Source organism: Tinamus guttatus, unplaced genomic scaffold, assembly GCF_059628265.1.
Source record: "Tinamus guttatus ecotype Peru unplaced genomic scaffold, ASM5962826v1 Tinamus_guttatus_pri_ptg000619l, whole genome shotgun sequence".
Lineage (NCBI taxonomy): Eukaryota > Metazoa > Chordata > Aves > Tinamiformes > Tinamidae > Tinamus > Tinamus guttatus.
Window position 1 is genome coordinate 863,938 of NW_028289153.1, and position 22,233 is coordinate 886,170.

The 22,233-nt window shown below is 41.3% G+C and overlaps 1 protein-coding gene across 1 annotated transcript in view; it reads right to left on the reverse strand.

Annotated features, from left to right (window-relative positions):
• Positions 1–2,239: 2,239 nt before the first annotated feature.
• Positions 2,240–22,233, reverse strand: part of GOLGB1 (golgin B1) — a 51,147-nt gene continuing 31,153 nt past the window's right edge. Inside the window, exons 14-23 of the mRNA XM_088535198.1 lie at positions 17,004–21,910; positions 13,743–15,693; positions 11,814–11,992; positions 10,456–10,618; positions 9,567–9,698; positions 6,361–6,528; positions 6,142–6,236; positions 5,374–5,508; positions 3,636–3,741; positions 2,240–2,410 (exon numbers count right to left, since the gene is read on the reverse strand). Coding sequence (XP_088391324.1) covers positions 2,276–2,410; positions 3,636–3,741; positions 5,374–5,508; positions 6,142–6,236; positions 6,361–6,528; positions 9,567–9,698; positions 10,456–10,618; positions 11,814–11,992; positions 13,743–15,693; positions 17,004–21,910 — 7,971 coding nt within the window. The 3' untranslated portion in view covers positions 2,240–2,275. The remainder of the gene's footprint in view (positions 2,411–3,635; positions 3,742–5,373; positions 5,509–6,141; positions 6,237–6,360; positions 6,529–9,566; positions 9,699–10,455; positions 10,619–11,813; positions 11,993–13,742; positions 15,694–17,003; positions 21,911–22,233) is intronic.

The following is a 22,233-nucleotide window of genomic DNA, read 5'->3' on the forward strand; positions in this document are numbered from 1 at the left end:
TGAGCATCTGCTCTAGATTTTCAATTGACTGTACCTTTCAATGAAAGTGAGAAACTTTTTCACCAATCAGTAACAATTAAGTATGACTCTAGTCACTCAAGCTCCACCTGAATGTAAAGAAAAGTATAAAAGGTGAACTAAGGATGAAAAGGAGGAGGGAAGAAACCATTGTAACTCCTGGGTCAGTTGACAGGCTGAGGCCCCTTCCCTCCCCTCAGGTTGGGACGCTGCCTGAGGAGACTAAGGAGGAAGAAGGAAGAAGCCATTGTAACTCTTGCGTCAGTCAACGGGCTGATCCCCCTCTCCTCCCTCGGAGTGGAATGCAGCCTGAGGAGACTCGAGACTGAGCGCCCTTTCCCATCTTCTGGAGTGAGTGATAATTGCACATTTGTACAGCACAGCTAGTGAAAAACCCCACGCTCTAGTAGAGAATTTCCTGTACTGACATCTGAAACCTGCTTTGGAAATGTTGCATTTGAATAAATCATACTGCTTGTGAACTCGGCTACTTGTTTGGGGGGAGGCGAGCGGACCTACAGTTGACAGACTGTTCGTGAATCTAATACTGCCAGAGTCGAGCTTATAGTTGATGACACTATTTGGGAACTCGATTCGCTCCTAGGAAGGCGACTGGACCTACGGTCCACAGACAGTTTGTGAATCCAATACTGATTTGATATCTCCTTCCCCCCCCACCACCACTACAGCTTTCAAACTACAACATTTCACAAACGTGACGTGTTATTTCCTTTTGTCAGTACAGCAGAAGCTGAAAAAGGCTGAGAGGTGAGAATGGAAAAAAGACCATCAACATGAGACACACAGATCTTCTACAACCAACACACAAGAAAGAGTACCCTTAAAAGAACTACAGTCTTACAGTACACCCATACAAGTTATGATACAACAGCATTACCTCCTTGAGATATCTCTGACATACACATAATGACATTAAAAAGCTTGCATCTGAAAAATAATCTTTATTATATACAGAAGCACGTATCCTAAGAAACTATAGGTAAAGTACTTGGTCACGCCATTTTATGTAATTGAGGAATACAGGACTCAGGGCAGTGCTGATGGATACAAATGGATACATGGTGCCAGTGTTCTGGACCTGCCAGAGAATTAGTTTATGCACAATGATGATCCATCCACAAAAAGGCTTTGTTCAGGGACTAGATAATCTCTGTTTACCAGCGGTATCAAAAGAGCCACCTCTTTCACTTTTGAAAAACCTGTGTGGCTGCTTAAGCCAGGGACAGATACAAGCCTTTTTTTAAGTGCTCAAAGCAGAGGACAGGACAACTTGGTCACTGACAGGAAACTTGACTGGAACAAGCCTCTTTGTATTCGACCTTTTCCCATGGGAAGAAGGCACTGTCGCACTTCCAGGACATTTTCAGAAATTCTTAGAAAAAACATAGCTTTCCATGGAACATATAGGATCAGGTCCACTTGCGTAAGTTTGCTTTAGAGTCACACAAGTCCAAAGGTCAGCCCTAGATTTCTACAACAGGCTTTTTCTGAAGCAGAGATGCTAATGCAGGCCTCAGAACTCTGTCTCCATTTGTGGCCTTGGGGGAAAAAATAGTTTTGGGGATTTCTGCCTTTGACTTGGGCCCACATGCCACATAATGGTACTCTTCAGCACAACCTATACAGGTTTAACCTTATAGCAAGCAATCAGTAGGCCAGAATGCAGGAGCACAGCTCCTCTCTTTTCAAGAGGTGTACAAGCACCTTCTCTCTTCAGGGAGGTACACAAATGTTATAAACAGTAGGATAATTAACTTGGAAATAAAAAAAAGTTCCCATTTCTTTTTCAATAATTAAATTACTTACATTATTTTACAGGCTCATCAGAGCAGACATATGTTCTTAAATTGCATGCTCAGCAGGTACAGACACAGTAATTTTGGCCCTTCTTTCACAAGAGGCACAACTGAGCAGGAAATAAGATTTTGAAATTTCATTTGTGTTCCTCCAAGGCTCCACAGTGTCCTTAAGATACACATTTTAAATACCATGGTGGCACAGAGCAGATTTAAGGACCAACAAGAAGAAAAATTTCCCCTTCTTAATACTAGCTACAAGGTTTCCCTAACCCAACTCACTTATTGAGTCTAAGATGGGGAAAGATAATGAAGTTCCTGAAATGTACTGTAGCAACCCAAAAAGAAGGCAGATGGGTGAAATAGTGATTGCAGATATCCTGCAGTTCGGCTTGCCGGCCCAGGGATTACAAAAAGGGTTGGGGCTCCTGTTTTATGCTTTACAGGTGGCCAGTAAAACACAAAAAGAGCAAGACATGAAGAGCAAGCAGATACACGGCCACTAGCAGAGGCAGGTGGGTTCGGGAACGGAAGAGAGATCGTAAGAGGCGCCACAGTCCAGGTATATGCCGAGTCTGGAAGAGTAAAAGAGACACCAGTTAGTGCCATGAATGACCAAGTTCCCATTTGCCTTCACCCAGAGCTGTCTCGGTTATGAAGATAATTTTGTCTAAGCTATCAAGCCCCAACCATCTAAAACCCCTTCCATTCTCAGATTCTACCTCTAGAGTAAATCCTCAGCAAAATGTTCCCCAGCCCCATCAGACTGAACCTTCTTGCTGAAGGTTAGCCATGAACCAGTACTCTCCAGCTCTACTTGAGAAAGGCCAACAAAATGCAGAACATCTTCCCCTAACATTTGCTCCCTACAAATTTCTAGCTCCTCCAAGTCACATATAAACAACTGGATCAATGGTATTTTTCTGCTAGAGACTCCAGCTAACCTCAGTTCTTCCCATTGGGTTGGAAGATGAAAGTGGTCATTCATTAGTTTAGTTCCCTTCACCCTGGCAAGTTGAGATTTCAGATCTTGCTCAACAAGCCAGATATGGTGATCTTACCTTTAGGGGAAGCCTGTACTGTATCTTCAAACAATGCAACACCAAAAGGCAAACTTCCAGTACAAAGAGAAAACAATTTGTTCTACTAAAATTCCTCTGGCGTGAATGCAGGGTAGCATTCAGTCTTCTCTCTTTCCCTGGTTCTTTTTATGCTGCTCTTGGAAGTACTGCCCCCTTTCTTCTGGTGGGGGCAAACTCTTCAGTAGGGCATCATTCTTACCAAAACAGGACAAGGTGCTGCCAGGCAGTCACTCAGTACAGTAAAAAAGCAGCTTTCCGCACTGTCTTCCAGCCTGAATAACATAGGCTTGAAAGAAGACAGGTGAGGAAAGACTAAGGTGGCTGCCTAAGAGTCAACCAGCAGAGATGCTGGGGCCATTAACATGGATGTCTCTTATGCAAGCAGTTACATATCTGCACACTCAGATGATTCCCACCAAGGCCTTGGTCCAACAAGGGACCTGGGACCACATCTCAAGTGCAGGCAATGTTGATCTACATTTTAGTGGCCTCTGAAATACACTCCACTCATGCAAACTATAGTAAAACCACATTCAGAAAATTTCTGAGATGGAAAACAGAGCAAGCCAAGGAAAACACAAACAAACCCACAGAAATCCCTACAGAACTAGATACGCTTAAAGCACGATTTAGCCTACTACAGTTTCATAGTTTTATGTTCATGTTTTCGTGCAAGTCAGGGATCACATCAGCTGCAGCTGTGAATGAAAATCCTTACTCTGTTTGAAGTATTATCCATGGAGTCAAACAGCAGGGAACGCTCTTGACCTGCAGTCATATCAATGCTAGCACTTAAGGAAGATGTCCACTCACTTGACTCCAGCCTGCAGCAACAAAACATTAAATCAGTTTCAATTTGTTATGATGCCCCAAGCAAACACTATAGAAAAAAATATGAAAGGAATAACTTCTTCAAAAAAATTGGGCAGGCATTGCAAACCATCAGTGGCCTTACCTGACAAAAAAAAAAAAAAAAAAACTTTTATTTAAACATCTGTAGTTCTTCATAAGCCCAGTCAGAACAGAGTAACTGGGTGATCCAAGTAGCAATAATCCTCTTTTCTGTCCTCAAATACTGTTTCAAAATTAAATTAGTCTCAAATTACCTGGAAGCTGCTGAAACCATAACAGAGCAGATATACTGTGCCCTCTAAAAAATATAGTTGCTGTGCTAACCACCTCTTATGCCTGCTAGTCAGAGAGAACAGAAACACTTTATACTGCATTATGAGGGAATTTCCATTCTTTTCCAGTAGTGAAGGCAATTCACCTGTTAGCAGGAAAGTCTTTTATTACCCAATTTTATATCCTGTTCTTTAAAAACTCTTGATTTTCTGTACTGTTCTTTCCTTTGTCTTTCAGGAAATCCAAATGTTTTAACTAAGATGTGTGTTCCACATAGGGGCTTCCATGTGAAATTTCAAGCTTGTGACCTAAAAGAAGCCAGAACAGCTGATACAAACAGTCTACTTTACTTTCTGAGAAATTATTTTGGAAATTGGTTCTGACAGCAGTGGTAACAGTTCTTGCAAATTATTTGTCAGCGCCAGATCTTCAAGATTGGTAAGTTACTATTACAGCATAAGACATGTAGGCAGCACTCTCAAAATTTGGGGCTAACATTAGCTAGTGAAATGGCTCAGCTGTCAGAAGCCTCTGTAGACTTTAATGCTAGAAGAGGATAATGCTGAGTTGTGTAGTGACTACCAGAAAACTTTGTTTGAAATTCTTGCTTTTGGCGCATATTTTTGTTTGACAACCTTGGGCATCAGAAAGAAACCACTCTTCTGATGTATATTTCCTGTGTCACATGCTCTAGGTGACCCTGTGTGTGCAGGGGGGTTGGACTAGATGACCTCTAGAGGTCCCTTCCAGCCTTAAGCATTCTAAGATTCTATGATTCTATGACAAGATTACAACAGTAGCATTTATCTTGACTACCAAGAATTGGCACACAGAAGCACGTACAATCCAGTTAAGTGGCACAAAAACCTCTTACAGTCAATGAGAAGAAACAGGCATTTCTAGCATGTGATTTATCTCATCCTAATGACTAATCTAGGTCAACCTCATGTTCCCTGCTGGTTATAAGGGCACCTGTCAACTAACTTGAGATATGCAAGTGCTTACTGAGGAGACAAATGCCTGGGAAACATCTGACAACACTTCTTTTTCCTTCATTCAATTCTGAGGCTTCATACTTTCCAGTAGTTTATCGTCCTCACCAAAAAAGTCTGCAACTTATTTCTAGTCAAATTTCATCTCAAGTTTTTGTTCAATTATCTCATTCTAACATCGTCTGGAAGACAATGTATCAATTACTAAAGATAGACATGGCATAGTTATTTCTACACCCACAGTGGCACTGGGCATAAGGATGTGTGAAGTGCAGAGATGAACAAAAAACTAGAAGTATCCTGCTTTTATCGCAGCACTGTTTGTGCAAGTTCCCTTACCTCCTGATCTGATCCTGTGCCGCAGAGAGTGCCTCCTCTGCAGCAAGACGCCGCTCATGTTCTTCTTCCAGCTGCTCTTCTAAATACCTCAGATTCTGCTTTGTGTTGCTATGCAAGTGCTCACTTTCAGACAACCTACCAGAAAGTGAACAAGTATATGCTAAAATGGAATAGAAGTCCATTCCTGGACTACTGTTTCTGTTGTATTCATTGATATAGTAGGTTAACAGATTCTAATTTCCTTCTACTTCACACAGAAGAAAATAGTTTTAAGTTTTCTTTAAATTCACATTTTTAAAAAAATATTTAAATTATACTGAAAATCAGAGCGAGGAGATAAGTCTCTTGAAGTTGGTGCATCATATCAAGAAGAAGTTCCTTACCTCTGTTATCCATGCCCCTTTCATAAATCTATTTCCAAAGGGTACAAAGAACTTTCTGCCAGGTCTCAATCCCAGATACAGGTAGCTACTGAGGCTGTTGGGGACCCAACCCACTAAACCAAAGACACTAATCTGACTAGTGACAGTCAACCATAACTGCTCCTACATATTGTTTCTTTAGTGATTGAAGCTCTTTGGAAAGTGGTTAGCTAATTATAACCATCAAGCACATCTCACATATCCTCTATTTCCATGATAGCTTACTGTGGAACCAAGTTGCTCAAAGCTCCAAAACCAGAATTGGGCTCTTGCCAGCATTTCAGTCCAAGGCCATCCATCAGGAGGAATGCCTACCAGCCCACCCCCATTCTCACACTTTCTTTACCTCCGTTGCAGTTCCTGTAGTTCTGGTGCATAACCCTGTCTCTGAGGCTCACTCTTTTCTTGGGGTGCTCCTGGAGCAGCATCTGTTGCAAACAACTATAAATAAACAAATACACATGAATGTTTGGCAGAAGGATACTGAATGAAGGGTAGAAGCTAGCTACAATGCTGCACAGTTAGCGGGGCAGTAAGCTTTTCTCACTTGCATTCAAAGGAAGACTCTTACCATGCCCTTGTCTGGAGACTGTTGTAGCTCCTGAAGCTGCCTCTCAAGCACTAAGCAGCGGTTCAGAACCTCATTGTAGTGCTGATGGCTCTCACTGATATTCCGGCTACTACCACGCAGCTGGAGGGAGAGAGCATTTTTCTCTTCAAAGACCTGAGACAGCTGAGAAGAAAACAAAACTACTGAGTAGGGAAGTTCTCAAATATCCTTCTAGAAGCAAAGACATTTTCTGTGTAACTGAAGGTAAGAATTTTCCTGAGAACACAGAAACTGCCACACTGTACATTTCTAAGGTCCAAAAATCAATGATAACTTCTAACAGTGGCTCATGGCTTTGACTTCAAAATAGGGGCCCTGAACCATCAACATGGCATATGGGATAACATGCTTCTAAAACAAGGTTAAAAGTGTTGAGAGTGACCTGAGCTTTCCAGAAACACCATTAATAAATTATGATTTTATATTCTTGTCACCTTCACTGCAAATCTCTTTGAGAAGCTTGCTAAATTTTCAGCCCTGTGTTTCTCCATAGGAATTGGATCACTTGTGATTCTGCCCTGAAATACAGCAGCTTTTTAAAGACAGCAGAGAGGACTAAAGATCGTAAGTGTGCCTTCTGAAGGAGGGACTTCAGGAGTCTAAAAGGCAAGAGCACAGAAAAATTTCTGTACTCTTTCAACTAATAGAAACTGAACCTGGAAACAATTTTATTTGCATAATCTTTCTCTCTGGTCTCCATGCTGCCAATAAAAATGCCAACAAAAGGAGGAAAATTGTCTGAAAAATGGTATTCAGCAAGGGAGAAGTGAAACTCTTGATATCAGACTTGGAGATAAGGATTAGCAGAGCTAAAAACCAGACTTTTCCCTGACACAGTAAATTGGACTGCTATTATCAGAACTCCACTACCATCAGTCAGGAACCATCCCAGGCTATTTTATAGAAAAAGCACTATAATACAGTGGCAAAAAGATGTTGTTTCAAACACTAGTGGTACTGATCCTACTGACTGTGAGCTGCAAACTATGTAATCCAGCCAGAGATTGGGTAGTGTTAATAAAACAGAAAACAATTCCTTATTCCACAAATAGGAAAATTTTGCCAAGTAAAGCTCTCAAGTGAGATTTAAAGGCCAGAAATATTTTCATGTTTTAAATTTTAACAAATCCGGAAATCACACTTCTTTCACAGCTAAGAAATAGGTTGAATAAAGCACAACTATGCCATTAAAAAGGTTATTTGAAATTTGCCACAGAAACTAGGAGATAATCCCTTGCTTCATCATAATGAAACATAATCTATACAAATGAACAAGTCTAGAAGGCAACAACAATACTGGAATTTCTCAAATAGCATTTGAATCAAATATCTTTAAAATGCTGATTATTTTATACCAAAATTTACAAGATTAATTTCAATGAATGCTCCTCCTTAAGGTAACTGAGCCAACATTGATTTTTATCAAGGTAGAAACCATGCTTGACTGAGTCTGTGTCCTACAACCAAATAGCTGACTACATGGGAAAGGAGAGAAGGGTGTAATATGTATTTTGCTTTATCTGAGCTTCCAACATCTCCCATGGCATTTACATGTGGAAACTGAGGAACTGGACAAACAGACTGTTACATGGTCAAACTGTTACATGGTCAGACTGTTACATGGTTCAGAGCACTGGAACAGGCTGCCCAGAGAGGTTGTAGAGTCTCCTTCTCTGGAGATATTCAAAACCCGCTTGGATGCAGTCCTGTGCCACGTGCTCTAGGTGACCCTGCGTGTGCAGGGGGTTGGACTAGATGATCTCTAGAGGTCCCTTCCAACCCTAAGCATTCTATGATTCTATGATTCTATGATTCTATGGTCTTAAAATTGGCTGGACCACTGGACCCAAGGATGGTTTGACAGACAACAATATACAGAGCACCCCCAGGGTCTTCCTTTTATATGGACTCGAGAAACTTGAGGATTGGGCCAACAGAAACCTTAAATTCAGCCAGGCGAAGTGTGAAGTGCTGTACCCGAGACAGAACCCACAAAACAGTACAAGATGGGAGGAGCCTGTCTAAGTAGCAGCTCTATTGAAAAGAACCTGGAAGATACAGAGGCAGCCCAGATGAATACCAGCCAAAAGCAAATAAAGCAAGTTGTATACTGGGGATCTAATCAGTGTCTATAAGTACCTCCAGAGAGGCAGTGAGGAGGATGGTGCTGGCCTCTTTTCACTGGTGGCCACTGAAAGAACTGGAGGAAACGGCCGGAAACTGAAGCACCAAAAGTTCCACAGGAACTTAAGGAAAAATTCCTTAACAGTGAGGGTGCCAGAGCACTGGAACAGGCTGCCCAGAGAGGTTGTGGAGTCTCCTTCTCTGGAGATCTTCAAAACCCGCTTGGATGCAGTCCTGTGCCACGTGCTCTAGGTGACCCTGCATGTGCAGGAGGGTTGGACTAGATGACCTCTAGAGGTCCCTTCCAACTTTAAGCATTCTAGGATTCTATGATTCTATACTAGGCTACATTAAGCACAGCAAGATCAGCAGACTGAGAAAAGCTATTATACCTTCTACCCGGTAGCAGTAAGACTGTAGCTGGAATTCTGCAAGAGGTTTGAGGCCCACCCGTTCCAAAAAGATAAAAAGAAATAGGAAAGAGCCCAGGAAAGGGGTACCAAGATGGTCACTCGATTGCAGCACATGGCTGCACATGGCGTTAGTCCAGTTTAGTCCAGTAAAGAGGAAGCTAAAGAGCAAGTTTACAGCAGCCTATAACTACCTGAAAGGGAGTTACAAAGCAAACAAAGCCAAACTCTTGTTATATTGTCTACCACCTCTAGCAAGGGGCAACAGCAACCAATTGTGGCTTGGAAGAAGCAAGCTGGACACTCCCAAAAGCTTTGTCTTTAGGAGTGGCAGAGCAGACTCAGGCAGGGACCCAAAGTGTTTTTGGAATTTCTTATTGGAGTCTTTCACCACTCAGCCAGAGTCTTGGCTGCCCTGATCTAGTGTTGGTGGTACCACTACTTCAACCAGGTGAATACTAGATCTTTAGAGGTCTCTTCTAACCCATATTTCCAATTCTGTATATCACTAAATGCCCACAAGAACAGAAAGATCTGGTCCTGTTCTCAGAGCCCTGTTCAAGCCATTCCTCTTCCCCATAAGGCTCAGACCAGACTCCACAAGAAAGCAGAAGATATAATCTGTACCTTGCTGTTTAGCTGCTGAATCCTCAGCTCTTTCTGGTGCAGTTCTTTCAGTGTGTCCCTTAGCTGGGCCTGAAGAAGTTTTGTCTCTGCTTCTACACTTGAAAAGTCACTTCTTGGAACTTCTGGAGAAATCTACCACGGTACGAACAGTTAAGAAATATATCACATATGACAATCCTCTTCAACATCTATTCTTTCTTTAGTATTCCAAGATCAAAGCCCTACACTATTCCCAAACCTGGAACTTGACCTGCTCAAACAAAACATCAAGCATGGAATAAAACAGAAACATCCCAAAAGGCAACTGAAAAGCCAAATTAGGGATGTGTGTGGGGGGGAAATCACTCTGCTTACACACAGCACTGGTGTTTCTCAAAACCCGAACAATATATGATGAAAAACAGCACAGTACAAGCAGCAATAAAAACATAAAAACCTCAAAAGACTTAATGTCACATTCTAATTTTTTAATGAGAACTACAACAGAACAGAAGATTCTAGATTCAAAGAGACTATAACAGACAAATCTATAACAGCCAGATTGAAAAGCCTGAGGAGGTCCACACTGGTTAAATCAAACTAAAATATCTGGCAAGCCCAGTCTCTTTCACTCTCTCTTGGAAGTTCAGGAACTAAGGGAAGAAGATATTAAGGAGATCCCAGGGTCCGCTACAGGCTTTCAATAATCCAAATTGCTTTGTTGATATGCCCCTTGAAAAACACACATGCACACACACACAAACACACCACACTAACAAAATCTGATACTACAGTCTGCAATATCTTTGACCTGCTAGATTTGAAGACAGAGAAAAAACACTACTCTGGCTGAACTTCCTTCAAGCCTCAGATTTTCATGCAATGCAGAAACAGCTCTATTTCCACTTACCTTCTGGTACCGCTCCTCTACAATTTGAGATTTGCTGAGGGGTAGCCTCATTTCTTGCATTATCTTTTGTAAATGGCTCAGCTGCTGGTCTTTGTCAGCTATAACCATCAGGTACTGCTCCTTTATGCTGCTATTCTGCTTTTCCCAGGCAGTCTTCTCTTGTCTGCAAAGCGTAACGCAAAGGAAATTACCAGGAATTTACACATAACTCTTATGATACTCAGGTAGTCAGCTCAGAATGAACAAAGATGCTCACTATTTCCCATCATCACCCTATGCTGGATAAGTGGCCTTTGATGGCAATAAAATTCCTTAAGTACAGGTAGCTTAAGAACAAGTTTAAAGAGATATTTCTTATTTTGTTTAGCATTGCAGATTGTTTACTGCTCACACCTGAACCATTTTATGTTGTTGTTGTACATAGAGTTTTGGCCAGAACATTCCTGATAATGCAACTTTTAACCGTAACTTTAGCACCATCTCAGTCATACACACCACAGTCACAACACTGATCCCAATATGTAAATTTAAGTCTTTCACTTCACTTGCACAGAAGAGGTCCAATAAATAAGTCTCCTTTCTTTTATCAGGAGATAAATAAAACTTGCAAGCTACTTAAAGCTTTACAAGATCTATTTAGTTTTCAGGTCAGATTTGGGGCGGTGGGGTAGGGGAAGGGAGCATTACAAATGTTTATATGTTTTGATAAGATAAGCCACATGTCATTTCCACAAAAGTCCTTCTCACATCAGGTGCTTTCATATTCAGGTATATCTCTGAAATAGTCTCAGAGGAAAGTTTCCCCACCTTTAGAACAAAGAATAGCATTTTGGCCAATTTAAGTACAGCATGACAGTTTACTAGACTAAAATAACAGATTGTTTTGGGGGAAGATATAAAGCAAGTAAATCAAAGTATTAGTCATATGACGTGAGTATTTTATAGATACTGGTATCAGTCAGATAATCAAGGATATTCTCCCATTCATCATTCTGGAGTAGAGAGTTGCATAATTAAATAAATAAGCTCCAGTACAAGAGACTGCCTAATTTTCTTCTGAAAGAGGATACTGGCCACCACTAGAAGAAGGAAATAAAAATTAAAAGGCCATTTCACATAGCCATTTTCCTCCAGTATGTTATTTTGTAAACCTTTACCCAAATCTGAGGCAAAAGGACAACCAAAGAAAATATATGCCCACTCCTGATCAGGGCAGATGACTTAGTGACAAATAAGGGTATTCCTTTTTTTTTTTTTTTTAGTCCCCTCCAAGTGGCACTTTGTATTATTAAAAAAAGCAATAATAATGGCAGCACATTTGCATATATGGGGCAGTGAAGGCAAAAAGCAATTCTCACCTAAGCTGTTGGAGTTCTTGCTGATAGAAAATACTTTCGTGCTTCAGCTGTTCATGGAGATGATGCTGTTTATCTGCCTCTTGCTGATATTCCTGCAGTTGAGCTTTTAAACGAGAATTTTCAGCTGTTTCCACACCAACTTGTATATATTGCTGCTGTAGATTCTTAAGCTCTCTCACCTTTAATTAAGCGAAAATATCAGGCAGTGTGACAATAGTGTGACACTGATCAAGCAACTAGGTTTATTATTTATAAGCATTTAAAAGCATTTCTCACTATGGCATCTGGAAAGAAAAAAAAGGGTCCTTCAGATGACAATCTATAAATTGATATCAGGAACTACAGCAGTCTACTAAAAGCTGCTAAAAACCCTCTGAAAATGCTAGTGCTAATGAAAAGTGGAGGTGGGGGCAGGGTTTAAAACATGCCATTGAGATTTGATGTATATTAACAGAAAAATCCTGGACTAGAACACTAACTCACATTCAGAGGGAGTGATAAAGAGAGAGAGAAGGAGCTGAATAAGAACAACTCCTGAAGTTGGTACTTAAGTGTCCTAAGAATCAAAAGTACAGTCAGGGAATTTAGGAACTAAAAATCCTTTTGATAGTCTACACAGACAGCAGCTAGAAAGATGTTGCCATTCCACATCCATCGCTACCATCATTTATCGGAGAGGACTGGATGATGCGGCTGACTCTGGAGACAGCGAAGTGCTTAATGAATGACGAAGACCTCCTCTGAGGATCCATCTTAGCATTAGAAATAGCACACATACACTAAGTGCAGATATCTACACTTAGATATGCAGGTCCGCCTCAAGAAAAGCAGCACAGGATGCCTTGTCAGCAGATAATCAACCTCAAGGATGGCAGTCCAGGTGTCTTGTTAATTAACCTCAAGGACGGCAGTACAGAACATCTTATCAACAGATAAGGAACAAAGCAAGAAAAAGAAGAAAACTGCAACCACACGGCTGGCACGTGATTAAGAAGCTTATTAGATAATCTTGACGTAATTCTTTATACTGTTGGCTTATTTAGTAACTGTGCTTCGCATGCTTTTTGCGAATAAGGAGTTATATCCAGTTTAGTACAGAGGTTGTGGAGTCTCTTCTCTGGAGATCTTCCAAACCTGCCTGGATGCCACCCTGTGCCACGTGCTTTAGGTGTCCCTGCTGGAGCAGTTGGGTTGGACTAGATGATCTCTAGAGGTCCCTTCCAACCTTAACCATTCTGTGATTCAAGTTGTATCTGATGCTTAATAATATGTCTTTGGTTCATTACACTGGCATCCATGTGCATCATACGCTGCACTTAGATATCTAAGTTCAACTAAACAGCAGCAGGAGAGACATATTTACAAATAGCTCAAAGATATTACACCAATTAAAAAGAAGCACTTAGGATGGTACATGAAGTCTGTTAGAGATTAAGGGAATGAAGGGAAAATTACAAGTAACCATGGAAAATGATGGTAAAAGTCACTCTCAGATCAACAGAGCTCCAAAATTTGCTTAGCTACATTGCTTTAGAGACTATACAAACACAGACATGCAAGTAAGAATGTCAAAACAAAGCTACAGTGCCTTGTACCTCCCTTGTCAATCAGCTGCCAAAAGAGGAAAACAAACACACAGATGTGGACTAGGCAGGTTAACCAGGAACCTCCATCTTATTGCTATTATTTCATATTTTAAAATTAAGCTTATAACAGAAACTATCTTGCAGAGTTAACAATGGAATCAAAGTTAAGCTTCCATGTGTCAGAAGAGAATGATTTAAGTTTTAGATTGTAAATATCAGATCTAGAGCTACTGAATTTTAAGAAAATCTGATGATTCAATAGAGATCTCAAGGAAATCACCTCCAATTGCCATTGGTGCTTTATGCAAGAGCAGAGAGAGAAAGGGAGGGGATGGGGACTTACTAATCTGTCTCTGTCATTCTGCAAGGAGGACAGGGCCTTCTTAAGACTCTGCACTTCAGAAGAAGTGGTGAAAGTGCTTCCTGCTGCTTGCTGCTTCAGTTCTTCAGTTTTACGAGTTTTGTCCAGTTCATTTAGCAGACGGTCTCTCTCGTCCTGCAGGCTAACCATAGCCTTAGAGAAAGATTTGACTTGGTTGGAAGAGCTTTCCAGTTCTGAAGACAAATGGAGAAGCTCATCATCTTTAGCTCTGAGCTCCTGATTAAGTTGCTCAATCTTGGTCAAGAGACTTCGTTCATCAGCAGCTTTCTGCAGTTCTGTCAGCTCAAACCTTACTGCATCTCGGTCCCTGGCAGCAGAGTTTTGCTCCTCCTGTAGCTGAACTATCTGTTTCTGAAGATTTTGCACTATATTCTGGTGTTCCTCTAAGTCTGCAGAATGTTTCTGTTTCAAAACTTGAAGCTCTTCATTGGCCTGGTCCCAGCTATCCTGAAGAGAACTCATGGACTTCCCAAAAGAGTGAATTTGGGCCTTCAGATTTTTATTTTCCTCTGTGACTGCAAGAAATTTCTGCTCCATTTCCATTAGATCTTGTGCCAGCTCTGCTACCCTCACTTCTGCTGTTTCTGTTTCATTCCTCAGTATCCCTGCATCATGATGTAGATGCTTCAGCTCTTTTCTAAGCCTGTCCTCAGCCTCTTCCACCTTTCTGGCTGCATCCTTTTGAACACATACTAGCTCCCCCTCAAGTTCTGCAATCCTTTTTTGTGAGAGGACAAGCTTATGACTCAGTTCTTGTGCCTCTTCCTCTCGTTCCTTCAGCTGTGCTTGACACTCCATGATAGGACCCCCCTCACGTAACGCTGTCATCTCACTCTGTACCTGAGATAAAGAGAATGTAAGAGTCTCAACCTTTTGAGATAAACTGGCTTTATCCTCTTTCAAGACTTCCATGCACTTCCTGAGATCGTCCTGAGTATGCTCAGACTCTTTCAGCTGTGCTTCCACAACTGCCTTCTCCTTTTCCAGTGTTTGGATACGCTGAAGCTGTGCTTTAAGAAGCTGTTTCTGTTGAGAGTCTTTTATTGAAATCACTTGGTTCAGGTCTTCTCTGTATCGTACCAACTCTGCATCCAACTTGGCATTCTCCGAGTGGAGGTCATCCATGCGACTATGAAAACTTCTGATTTCTTCCTTGAGCTTATTGTTTTCAAAAGCAGCCTCTTGAATTAGTTGGTCTTTCTCTAAGATTATAACAAGATGGCGTTCCTCAAGTTGCTTGTAGTCTCTTAGTACACGATCTCTGTCATCTTGCAAGGATGACATGGACTTTGTGAAGGAGTCCAGTTGTGCCTTCTGCTGCTTATATTCCTCTCTACTTATTTTCATCTTTTCAGTGAGATGACCAAGCTTGTCCAGGATTTTTTCCTTCTCATTTTCCAAAGCTTTTTTGTCTTCTTCTTCCTTGCTTAGCCTTTTCTCCAATTCTTTCACCACTTCAGAATGTTGCTGCTGTGATTCAGATATGGCAGCCGTAACTTCCTCTTCCTTGGCTGACAGCAAACTAATGATCTTTTGATCCTTGGCACTAATTTCTTCATGCAGTTTGTTTGTTAGATCCTTTGAAGACTGCAGATCAGTCATAAGCTGTTCACAGCTGAATTTAAAATTTTGGACACTAGTCTCTTGTTGCTTGACCATATTCTCCAGCTCTTCTCTGACTAATTTGCATTTGGTGAAGGAATTCTGTAAGTCAGCAAGCTGGTCTCTCAGGGTCCCGATTTCTAACTCCAGTTTCTGCTGTTCATTCTGTGACTCTTTGTACAGTTTCTGAGACAGTTCTAGCTGAGTCAGAAGCTCTTTTTTCTCCTCCTGCAGTATTTCACATGTATTCTGATAATGCTCAATCTCCCTCCTAGAATCAGACTCATAGTCTTGCTTATTGCGTTCCAGCCTGAAAACAGAAAAGAAACTCAGATACAAATCAGCAAAGTAACTCGGCATCTAAATCCACACTGATAGTTTTCAGTGATGCTATTTATTTAGAAAACAAGCAAACAAAAAAGAGGGCACAAAAGAAAACTGTTTAGCAAGATAAATCTTTCTATAAGTGTTAAGTGTCATTATCTTCTTCTCATTAAAATATTTTTTCTCCCATCCAAGTTAGCTAATGTAAACAAACAAAACAAAACAAAACAAAAAATCCCAAAACAGTAAAGTCACTGCTGCTATGTCTTTCATGCTCATTTTACTTTGCAAAGATGAAGCATGTGGTCATAAACTTAATAGAACATTTTTTTCAAGCAAGAGCAGTTTAGTTTAGAATTTTAAAAGTTAAGATGTACATTTCCATAGTTCCATCTTTCCCTCCAAGCCTAACCTGGGATTAAATTGGAATTTGGTATCTCAAAGCTCTCTTGACCTGCCAGGTCTAAATCAACAACCAGCAAATCTATTTTAAAACTCAAACCAATAATGACTCTAGGTAGCACTCAGCTGGCTACTGCCTGCTCCAGAGAACAGACTTAGCAGGATGGACCTTGACAGGCTGGAGAGATGGACAGAGAGGAACCTCATGAAGTTCAATACAGGAAGTGCAAAGTCCTGCAGCTGGGAGGAACAGCCACATGCGTCAGCACAGGCTGGGGGCCAGCAGAGTGGAGAGCCACTCTGCAGGGAAGAATCTGGGAGTCCTGGTGGACAAGAAGTGGACCATGGGACAGCAATGTGCCCTGGTGGCAAAAAGTGGCCAAATGGCGTCTCCTGGGCTGCAGTGGGCAGGAAAGACTGAGGGCTGGGGCTGCGTAGCCCAGAGAAGAGAGGGCTCAGGAGGGTGATCTTATCTATGTGCATTAATATCTGAAAGGGGAGTGTAGAGACCATGGAGCCAGGCTCTTTCAGTGATGGGATGGGAGGCAATGGGCTCACACTGAAACACAGGCAATTCCACCTGAACATAAGAAAACCCTTTTCCCTCCTCTGCGCCCTCCCACTGTGAGGGTGAGAGAGCACTGGAAAAGGTTGCCCAGAGAGGCTGTGGAGTCTCCTCCATCTTTGGAAATATTCAGAATATGACTGAACGCAGTCCTTTTCAACCTGCTTCAGTGACCCTGCCTGAGCAGGGGGATTGGACTAGACGATCTCCAGACGTCTCTTCTAGCTTCAGCTATCCTAGGATTCTGTCCTGTCTCACAAGTGACTGCTGCTTTGTCCACGGGACATACAGGAATAGCAGCTTAATCACCACCACCTTCTTTCCTTTACCTGGCTATATGAATTTGAAGTTCTTCCACATGCATGGTCATCTGCTTCATCTGGTCCTTTAGAGCATCACAAGTCTCCTCTTTCAAACGTATTTCTTCTTCTTTCTTTTGAATAGTCTCAGTGAATTTCTTCTCCCATGTTTTAGATTCATCTATCACTCTATCCCTATCATCCTGAAGGGAAGACATACTCCTGGTGAATGCTGCAAGCTGAGCTAATGTTTTGCTTAGGTTACCTTCCAGTTGTTTGGCTTCTTGATCCTTTTTCTGCAAAGAGTCTTGAACATCATGAATGGTTTTTTCCAGAGAGTCTTTCTCCTTCTGCCAAATTGACAGCTTTTCTTCCATGTTTTTAATTTCTTTTGAGTGCTTATTTTTTTCCTGCTCCAGTCTTCTCTCAAAGTCATCGTCCTTTTTCTTCATTTGAATTTTAATACTCTCTCTGTTTGTCTGCAACTCTTCTTTTATTTTGACGTTCTCTGCTAAAACTCTTGCTGCCTCACTCTGAGTGTCATCCAGTATTACTTTGGAGAAAGCAAGCTCTGCTTGGGCTTTCTTGGTGTCTTCAACTGCTTTAGCTAAATTCTCTTTGGCTGCTTCTAGCTCTTTCTGAGACTCACTTTGGACAAATTCCAGAGCTTTAACAGTTCTTTCTAGACTACTGATCTTTTCCTGGCTTTTAATACAGTCCTTCTGCAGCTGCTTGATCTCCTGCTGTTTCTGTTTCAGCAGTTCCTGAAGCTCCTTGACATGTGTGCTGTTGTCTCCCTTCCAAGGGCATTTTAGCTTTTCAATAGACTCCTTTTGCTTTTCTGAACTTGTTTTACTTTTTTCCTTTGCCATCTGACATTTCTCCTCCTCCAGTTCATGCATCATTCTCTGCAGACTCTGGAGCTCATGTTTCAATTGCTCATTTTTGATCTGAAAGTCTGCTGCATCTTGCTGGTAGTTTCCAATACTTCCATTAAGTTCTGCTAGCTGATTCATGAGCCTTTCTTCTAAGTCATCTTTCTCTGCTTCCAAGGCATTCTTCTGTTCTGTCATTCTGATGAGCTCCTCTTTATTTTTTTCTAGTGTTTCTTCCATCTTCACTACTGTGTCCTGGAGAGCATTCAATTCACGGACTTTCACTTCCATTTGGGTCTCCAAAGCCCTTTTCTCATCTTCTAAAGTCTCAACCCTAACGTGAATGTTGCTGAGCTGTTGCTCTGAAGCTCTCCTGTTCTCTTCCAGTTCTGTGATTCGCTTTGTGAGATGAGGTATCTGTTGCTCATAAGTATCAAGATTTTTAGGTGGGCTGCTACCTTCAAGAGTTTTTTGTTCCAACTCTGCAGTATGGGACTCCAAACTAACACTTAAGTCCACTTGATTTTCAGTCCTTCCTACTGGTGATGTGGCAACCGCCTGACTTTTTTCTTCCTCTGCTGTCTTTCGGGCAATATACTTGTCTTCCATTCGTCTACTTTCCTTTAGCTTAGATTCTGTGAACTGCAAGTGATCCTTTAAGTCTTTGATCTCTCGAGTAAGAGATTCCTTTTCTGCCATTACTGTCTCAAGCTGAGTAGAAAGAGACTGGTAATCTCTTCTAGAACTCTCCAAAGCTTCTTTCAGGCTAGTATTTGTCAAGAAAGCTACATCTCCAGTCCCGTGTAGGTCTCCACTTGTAAAATTCATCTCTGCTCTGAGCTTCTCATTCTCTTCCTCTAGTTCTAAGATCTTCTGTTGCTTTGATTTTGCAAATTTCCTCATTTTCTCCTTCATTCCATCCATCTCCTGTTCAGCCTCCTGCAGCTGCTTATCCGTTTCTTCTTTTTTTGCTTCCGCACTTTTCAGCCTAATCAAAATTTCCAGTTTTTCCTGTCTAACAGTTTCCAGAAGACGCTGAATCCGCTCAGCCTCATTACTTACATTCTCGTAGGACTGCAGAAGAGTTTCATATTCTTTCTGAAGTTCCATGTATTTCTCATGCCACTCAGAACTCTCAGCAGCCTGAGAGCATTTCACTGATTCCATCTCCTTCTCCAGCTGCTCCTTCTCTTGTGCAACTGCTTCTAGAGTCAGCTTCAGGTTTTTATAACATCCATCAAGATTCTGATTTTCTATAAGTGCCTTATCAATTTCTGAAATAAGTTTTTCTCGCTCTTCTCTGAGATCTACTAACTTTTCTGTTAAATTATCTGTTTCCTTAACATAGCCACATATTTGACTTTCCATGTTTGTCAACTTGACAGAAAGATTTTCTACAGTTGTTTTAGCACTAGCCAGCTCTTCTTTTAGAGATTTACTCTCCTTCAGTGCCTCTTTCCTAGAGATAAGTGCTGCCTGCAACTTTCTCTGCATTTGATTCTTTTGTTTAGTTTCTTCTGCACCATCATCTTGCTTCTGCTGAATATTAAGCAGTTCAGTTTGCATTCGCTTGCTTTGTTCCTCATGTACCCGGGCTTGAGCTTCCAACTGACTACACAGTGTCTTGACAGAATCTTCTTTTTCCAGGAGCTGTGCCTGCACAGTAATGAGAGCTTCACTTTTCTCACTTAGCTGTAACCTGAGGGATTTAAGTTCTTCATCTTTTTGGTGCATAAGGTCTTCTAGACTGCCTTTTATAGAAACTTCTGCTTGACTTCTGTCCAATTCTATCTGAAGGCTTGCTGCCTTTGCTGCAGCTTGCTCACAGGTTCTCTTCAGCTCATCTATCTCCAGAAGCAACTGTGTTACCTGCTCTTGTGAATGAGAGACTAATTCTAGTTTGCAAGCAAGTTCACTTTCCATATGGCTGACTTTATATTCCAATTCTTCTTTCTTTGTCTGCAGTTTCTCAAATTTTGTCTTGAGCTCTTGTCCAGAAACATCTACAACTTGTACGAACTTGCTGTTCGTACTGTTTTCTGCTTCTGAGCATGAAGAATCCAACCAATTTTGACTCCCCCAAGGTGTATTTTCTGTTGAATCTCTCTGTTCTTGGAGCTGCCTGAGCTGAGCTTGGATGCTCTCCTTTTCTTTGCTTTGCTTATCAAACTCTTCTTGTAGGATGTTGTAACCATCCTTCTGCTGTTTAAGCTGTTCTCTGTGATGTCTGTCTTTTTCTTGAGCCTTTTTTATAGTGTCTTTGCGAGATGCCAGGGCTTCCTGAAGTTTTTTTTGAAGTTGTTCTTTCTCTTGCTCAAGAGTTGAAATTCTCTCTTTTAGAGCAGCTTTCTGATTTTCTTCTGCAGCTTTTGTAGCAACTAAACATTTTTTTTCATTTTCTTCATGATCCTTTAGGCTTTTACTGGTTTTAGTTAGTTTGTCAGCAACTGTCCAACTTTCCACAATTTCAATTTCCACTGAACCAGTAACACTTGTCTTATCTTGCAAGCTTTGCCTCATTTGCTCAATCACTGCCTGTAACTGGGCTTTCTTTCTTTCTTTATCCAGCAAGTCTCTCTGGATGCTTTGAAACTCAGATTCCTTTTCAGAAAGCAGCTGAATCAGGTATGCCTCCCTGGGCTGGTTTTCAGAATTCACTTCTCCACTTATTTTGCCTGTTATATTTTCTTCCCTTTCAGGTTCTTGAGCCACTGCGGTCTCCAATTCAGGCTCCCGTCTCGATTGTGCTAATTCATTCTCCAGTTTGCTAACCTTCTTCAGAAGCTCCTTCCTGTTCATAAGTGCCGCTTGCAGCTTCCGTTTGACTTGGTCATTTTCTTTTTTCAGAAGTTCAAGTTCACTTTCTAATACCTCTCTCTTCTCACATGCTACCTGGGTCTCATACTGCTGCTCAGATTCCCCACATTTCAGATGTGTATCTTTTGCTTCTCCTATGCTTTGGTCTTTTTCCTCCTTGGCTTTTAACAGACTCATTTGCTCTTTAAGACTCTTTACCTCATTTCCTAAAGAAAATTTTTCTTCATTCAGCACGACCATTTTCTCAGACATGCGGTCACTGATCTCTGTGATCTGTTGGTCTTTCTCCAGCAAGGTTTGTTGCAGCCTCTCAATGTACCTCTTGTTCTCAGCAACAAGCTCTTCCAGGCTTGTTGCCTGGAGGCCCTTTGAAGCTAAACTTTGGGAAAGCTCTTCTCTTTCAGCCGTGTTCCTCATGAGAAGTTGTTCCAGATCAAATACTTCACACTCCTTCTTCTGGATCTGGCTTCTCAGCACTTTTAGTTGAATGTCCTGTTCAGAAAGCCGAAGTTGTGCTTCATCCAAGTCTTTTTGCAAAGCTTGAATTTTTATCTCTTTGGATTTAAATTCATTTTTAAGGCTCTGGATTTGTTCTCTCAGAAGACTGCTCTGACTATCTGATAGCCTCTGCTTTTCTGAAAGAGCTAGTTTTTCCTCCAGTTGCTTCACTTGATCCTTCAGTTCTGTTATGGTAACTTTTTCTCCCAAATCCTTTTTATAGGATTCTTGCGATTTCTGCAGAAGAATTTGCAGTTCCATAATGTGGTTTTGCAACCTTATCAGTTCTTCAGACTGAGAGATGCCAGACTGTGGATCTGCTGCAGAGAATTCTTGCATCACCTCCATTTCTCCTCTGCAGGGAACAGTGCTCCCCTGGGGAACTTCTTGAAGACTGGTCCTGTTGTTCTGAAGTACAGAAATTTGTAGCATTTCTTTTTCTGTCTCTAATGAGCTATTCCCCAATTCACTTTGTATATCTGAAGACTTTAGTTCTTCCCTCTCAAGGAACAATGTCTGGGATCCATCTTTCAGCTGGTTAGTTTCTTCTCTTGCTTGAACAACTGCAGGAGTCTGGCTTTCTGGGCCCTTGAGCTGCCGTTTCAGAAATGCTATTTCTTCCTGGGCTTCATGCAGTTCCACCAGCAAAACCGACAGCTCCTTATGTTTCTGTGCAGCAGGATGTCCCACAAATCCAGATGGACCATTTTCCTCATCAAACTGCTTGCTTCTAAAACCATCTATTGCCTAAAACAAAATAAGAGGTTTCAATTTTCCTTTGGATCCTGACAAAGGATCATTTTTCATTGTCCTTGAAGTATCTGTTTCCATGTTTTGTTTATGTAAATTTACCCTTAACTTGTACTGCCTACTGCAATAGAGAGGAACTTTACTAACAGAGGAAGGACTCCCCAGGTCAGTTCATTGCACGTTCTAAAGCTGTAGCATAAAATACCCCGACTTTAGAATTACATCGCAAATGTTACTGCTTGTTCTCTTATTACCCATTCACTCTTTATTACAGTACAGTATGTTTGAGAAGTGTCTTTTTTCCTGTGATACTCACAAGC